Genomic DNA, 6,129 nt, shown 5'->3' with positions numbered 1-6,129 from the left:
AATGGTTCCGTGGCAGTATCCAAGTGACAAGACACTGGAACTAGGGTAGCCAACTGTTGCGAACATGTGAGCCAATCCATGATTGAGTTGTTAATAAATTATGGTGCCATTATAATTTTAAATTAATTAGTTTTTGGGAATTATTATATTCATTATTTAGTTAGTTAATTTGTGATTTAAATTGATTGTGTGCTTTTTATAGTTAGTCAGTTTATATTAAATTAGATTTAGGAGTTTTAGTGTTGTTTGTTATTTATGTTTATCATAATTAGTTTGTTTTTAGTTGTTAGAATTTCTAGTTCTTTTGGGAAGTGTCTAATGAAACTAGGATCTACAACTATAAATATCGCTGTCTTATATGAATAAAATAGAGAGTTGAATTTTTTGAGTTAGAAAACAGAGTGTTTTTTTGAACTCGAAATGAGTTCAATTCGGTCGTGAGTCGGTCATGGCCATCTTGACTTATCAAGTATAAAACTCACTTGTGGCGTCGTTCTTACTCCATGTATCACCTTATAATCCGTTGTGGCCGTGAACTTATCAAAATAAAAAAAAAAATTAGCCTTTTTTCCCAGCCCAAGTTAAAGCTTTAATTTGAATCAAATTCACCCAACCCTTTCCCAGCCCAAGTTAAACCTTTGAATCAAATTCACCCAACAAAATAAGCCATTCTATGAGATTCTTTATAGAGTTAATACCCAAAATGTCCCTCGACTATGTCATAATTACCAATTTGGTCCTCAACTACCATTCTTACCTCAATTAAGTCCTCAACTATGTAACTTTTACTCAATTAAGTCTCAACTATACAATTCTTACCCAATTTAGTCCTCAACTATACAATTCTTACCCCAATTTAGTCCTCTGTATTAATTTGACTATTTGTTGACTGTCAAAAGTCGGGATAAAAATTATAATTTTACAAGATTTCTCCTTCCTCTCCATTTAGCAGCGCCCAAACCATGCAGCAATACACTCCGATCAGATTTCGATCGTCAAAAAATCGTTGGAAATCAAATTCATGGGTTATCCGATGCATAACCACTACTTCGATACTGACAGGTTTAGAACCCCAACCGGAGCTTATTGCTACATGTTTTGGCGCTGCTAAATGAGGAGGAAGGAGAAAACTTGTAAAATTACAACTTTATTTCCACTTTTGACAGTCAACAAACAGTCAAATTGACAAAGGACTAAATTGGGTAAAAATTGTATAGTTGAGGACTTAATTGGGTAAGAATGATAGTCGATGACCAAATTGGTAATTACGACATAGTCGAGGGACTATTTTGGGTATTAACTCTTCTTTATATTAGAGTTTGAAAAAAAGAAAAGATCAAGCCAACCAGTTTTGTATCATTTGGTATCAGAGCCTAGATTTTCCTCATGCTCCAATAAGTTATAATCCATCTCAAACTTTATTTTGAGTAGAAAAAACACAATCTGTCAGAAATTTGCAGTTTTGCGCGATCAACTTTGAAAAATCAGAAAAAATTAGTTACGTTCATTGTTTTGCTTTGAATTTTTTTTGTGCCTGTCGTAGTTTTGTTAAACTTGATATATGGAAAATTTGGTCTCAAAATTTGTTACCAATATTTTTCAAAAAATTCAAAAAAGTTGGGTCAGTTTCTGGATGTTTCTGCTAATTGATATTTCTGGTGCGATTTGAATTTCTGAATATTTTGCTTCGAATTTCTCAAAAAAAGATGTGAGGTGTGCAAAAAAAAAAATAAAAAATAAAAAACAAATTTATGATTTTAGGAGGGTGCATCATAGGACATTAGGCTATGCAGTAGTGTGCTAGGTGTGGTGTAACGTAAGGCGTTGGGTTGTACATTAGTTGGAGGGCATTGTTATCTCTACCGGCGTGAGGTCATGTGTTTGGGGGTTTTCCTTTTGTTGGCTAGTGTACCTTTGAAAAGGATAATGAGATATGTTTACATTATTTTGTTTTGGGTTGATGCTATCGTATGATCAAATTGCCCTTCGAAACACTTTTCCTCATTAATTTGTGCCTTAATCTGCACTAATTAGAGAATTTGAAGAACTAAGAAACTTTCTCTCTTAGTTCTTAATTTATACCATAAACTTTTACAATAAAATTTTGTCTAGAATAATAAGAATCAACTAAATTTGAATTCATATTAAAGATGCAATACAACAACAATGATCTAAAATATGAATAGCACTGCTATTTCAAAATGATATTCTAGAAAAATGAATATTCTGATATCCGAGACATAGTCTGGATTCTACATTATATTTTTAAAATATTACTCGTATATTGATATTTTAAGGGTCACTTTTTTTTTAATATCTAAAATTAATAAAATAAATAAATAAAATAATGTATCAAAGGTTAATCGCCATCTTAGCAATTTACGTAGTAGACATGTCACTTTTGAACTAAATTACAATATTTTTGCTTGTTTATGGAGTTATTTATATTTTTTGAGATGGATGATCTAATTGCATTTTTATATATAGTTTCGTGACTAATTTTACTCTTATTATTCATTTATTATATTATTAAGTCATGAAATTTTCTAAATTTTCTTTGTCGCATGCAAATATATATGCAGATATAGACAACAAATTATATAATAGAACTAAACATGACACTTTTATTTCATACTCCATATTTCAGATCATTAATTATTACATTCATTTTATTTTATTCAGTCACTACAATAAATTTGAAAAAACAAAAGAAGAAAAAAGAGACAGAAAGAACAAATAAATGGACAGTATCCGCTGAAATTTAATACTGTAACTTAATTAGCTAGTAGCCTTTAGAGATGCAACTAAACCACCAGAGGAAATGGAGGGAGGATGTGCAGAAGCCATTTTCCTATCTGCAAAGTTCTTTTTAGTACGCATGTTGCACCCTGAGTTTTGACCAAGAGTTGTTCATGGAGGAGTAATTGGCCGCAGTTTCATAGATGGAAGAGAAATATGGTTCTTTCTCATTTTCAAACCTGCAAAGTTCTTATGATGAATTGAACTAATTGAATGGTGTCCAGGGTTAGGTCCTGGAGAAGTAGCAGGACCCTTTTGAAGGGAAGGTAGTAAAACATGTTGGCTTCTCAACCCGAAACTTGCAAAGTTCTTTTCACTGAATGTGCTGACTGGGTTATGACTTGGACTGGGTGCTGATTGTTTCCTGGATTGGGGTCCTGGAGGAGTAACAGGTCCCACCTTTAGAAGGGAAGGTAGTAAAACATGTTGGTTTCTCAACTCAGAACTTGCAAAATTCTTTTCACTGAATGTGCTGACTGGGTGGTTATGGCTTGGATTGGGTGGTGGAGGGTTAATTGAATTGTGCCCTCGGTTTGGTCTGGGAGAAGTAACAGATCCCCCCTTTTGAAGGGAAGGAAGTAAAACATGTTGGCTTCTCAACTCAGAACTTGCAAAGTTCTTTTCACTGAATGTGCTGACAGGCTTATGACTTGGACTGGGTGGTAAATTGTGTCCTGGAGAAGGAACAGGTCCCCCCTTCTGAAGGGAAGGTAGTAAAACATGTTGGTTTCTCAACTCAAAACTTGCAAAGTTCTTTTCACTGAATGTGCTGACTGGGTGGTTATGGCTTGGATTGGGTGGTAGAGGCTTAATTGAATCGTGCCCTCGGTTTGGTCGCGGGAGAAGTAACAGGTCCCCCTTTTGAAGGGAAGGTAGTAAAACATGTTGGCTTCTCAACTCAGAACTTGGAAGTTTTTTTCACTGAATGTGCTGACTGGCTTATGACTTGGACTGGGTGGTAAATTGTGTCCTGGATTGGATCCTGGAGAAGTAACAGGTCCCCCCTTTTGAAGGAAGGTAGTAAAACATGTTGGTTTCTCAACTCAGAACTTGCAAAGTTCTTTTCAGTGAATGTGCTGACGGGGTGTTTATGGCTTGGATTGGGTGGTGGAGGCTTAATTGAATTGTGCCCTCGGTTTGGTCTGGGAGAAGTAACAGGTCCCCCTTTTGAAGGGAAGGTAGTAAAACATGTTGGCTTCTCAACTCAGAACTTGCAAAGTTCTTTTCAGTGAATGTGCTGACGGGTGTTTATGGCTTGGATTGGGTGGTGGAGGCTTAATTGAATTGTGCCTTCGGTTTGGTTCGGGAGAAGTAGCAGGCCCCCCCTTTTGAAGGGAAGGTAGTAAAAACATGTTGGCTTCTCACTCAGAACTTGCAAAATTCTTTTCACTGAATGTGCTGACTGGCTTATGACTTGGACTGGGTGGTAAATTGTATCCTGGGTTGGATCCTGGAGAAGTAACGGGTCCCCCTTTTGAAGGGAAGGTAGTAAAACATGTTGGTTTCTCAACTCAGAACTTGCAAAGTTCTTTTCAGGGGAATGTGTTGACGCGGTGTTTATGGCTTGGATTGGGTGGTGGAGGCTTAATTGAATTGTGCTTTCAGTTCGGTCCGGGAGAAAGTAACAGGTCCCTGCTTTTGAAGGGAAAGTAGTAAAACACGTTTCTTTTTCAACTCCAATCCTGCAAAGTTCTTCTCACCAGCGGGACAACTGCATTGTGCTCGGGGTTGGATCCTGGCTCAGAATTAGATCGCCATGTCTGCAAAGATTGTAAGAAAAGATATTCCTTTTTGGACTGAAACCCTCCTTTCTTTGTAGTTACAAAATTCTTCTCGTTCAGATCAGCACCATTGGGAGACGGCAACATCAGATGATTCTTCATCATCCATTCTTGTTCACCAGTTCCATAAACATCTCTACTGTCTCCATCATAGGGTAGGTGGTCAGAAGAAAAAGCAGATACATGACAGTCACAATACCAAGAGTAACGATTTTAAGCTTCATGATTGTTTTTGTTGGCTAAGAAATTATGTGAAGTAAATGAAGGAATTGTTGTGGGTGGGAGTAATTAAATGCGAAGAGTAAGCATATTTATATGTAACATGGCCATGTTGCCACGACTTGAATGGGTCTGAACAGCTTTAATTTCATATAATAATTTGTATGAACACAGCCCAGTAAGTCTTGGCCCTTCAAATGCCCTAGAACTTCTCCCAGAAGGTTGAATTCTCAACCTCGAAGGTCCCTCACACTCCGTCCAACAGAGCATTTAGAAAGATATAAATTACGGTGACTTAATGGTTCAGCAGATTGAACTTTTCAAGGGTCCTCACATCTCGACCTGACAGAACATGTAGAAGGATATAAATCACGGTGACTCAATGGTTCAGCAGACAGGACTGTCCACTTTGAATATAATCTGCACAATGAATCTGTCCGCTTTGAATATAATCTGCACATTGCCATTGTCGAAGTTTGAACTTTGATTTCTTCTTTTAAATACTACTTTTTGAACCAGTGAGCTAAACTCGCGCGGAGAACTTTGAAGAGTTTAATTAGTTGCCAAACTTGTTAGATGGATCTGAGATTGAAGGAATTGAAGTCAGAAGGACTTGAATGTTGAAATTCAATTACACGTGGAGGACCCGACAGAACAAACCTTCTATTTGTCGTCTTCTCCCAATTCAATTCCACATTTCTTCATGCGGCCGCATGGATGAGTGATCGTGACTCCATAGTCCCGCATGCAGAGTTCAGAATACTACGTACATAGCGATTGTGAACTGGTTCATATGTTGAAAGGGTCTTTAAAATAATATTTAATATTTATAATCATTCTCCCCAAAATGTTGAATCCTCAACCCTAAGGACTCGACAGAGCATCTAGGTCAAATTATATCGTGCACCGCGGTGCATAATCGATTATGCACCTCGCATCAAAACGATGCCGTCTTATTTAATGGAAAAGAAACGGAATCAGCAAAAATATAACTTTATTCTTATCATTTTGTATACACTCAGACCCGGCCCTGGGCAAGGGCAGGCTGGGCCCTTGCCCAGGGCCCACTCTTGGAAGGGGCCCACCACCCTATCCCAATACCTTTTATATATACTATAGATATTGGTATAATATTTAGTATACAATTATGTTAAAGTGTTGTAAGTCAGCCGAGTTGGTAGAGTTTGTTGTTTGAATGAGTGAGGTTTGGGGTCAAGTCTCTTTATATGCGTGTGATGAATTGGCTTTAAGATTTTCCTCACTCAGTTACTCTTTAGGGATATTATTATATATAGTATTAAAATTGAATTTATGGATATTATTGTTATAT

The 6,129-nt window shown here is 36.9% G+C and overlaps 1 protein-coding gene across 1 annotated transcript; it reads right to left on the bottom strand.

Annotated features, from left to right (window-relative positions):
- Positions 1-2,778: 2,778 nt before the first annotated feature.
- On the bottom strand, positions 2,779-5,266 carry LOC109184637. Its single transcript, XM_019334670.1, has 4 exons — positions 5,142-5,266; positions 4,500-4,719; positions 2,979-3,498; positions 2,779-2,888 (listed from the first exon to the last, which is right to left on the bottom strand). The coding sequence occupies exons 1-4, from the start codon at positions 5,264-5,266 to the stop codon at positions 2,779-2,781; spliced, it is 975 nt and encodes a 324-aa protein (XP_019190215.1).
- Positions 5,267-6,129: the final 863 nt, after the last annotated feature.

Source organism: Ipomoea nil, unplaced genomic scaffold (assembly GCF_001879475.1).
Source record: "Ipomoea nil cultivar Tokyo-kokei standard unplaced genomic scaffold, Asagao_1.1 scaffold1270, whole genome shotgun sequence".
Classification (NCBI taxonomy): Eukaryota; Viridiplantae; Streptophyta; class Magnoliopsida; order Solanales; family Convolvulaceae; genus Ipomoea; species Ipomoea nil.
The sequence above is the reverse complement of the archived record's forward strand: the minus strand, read 5'-3'. Positions and strand labels throughout refer to the sequence as shown.

What these genes read in the sequence shown, in the direction of transcription:
- LOC109184637 (XM_019334670.1), bottom strand. Translation starts at nt 5,266, where the DNA reads ATGGCAATGTGCAGATTATATTCAAAGCGGACAGATTCATTGTGCAGA. An exon ending in CCTTCTACATGTTCTGTCAG is followed by an intron (nt 4,720 to 5,141) that starts GTCGAGATGTGA and finishes TGATGGAGACAG; the next exon opens with TAGAGATGTTTATGGAACTG. An exon ending in TCATCATAAGAACTTTGCAG is followed by an intron (nt 2,889 to 2,978) that starts GTTTGAAAATGA and finishes GTCAAAACTCAG; the next exon opens with GGTGCAACATGCGTACTAAA.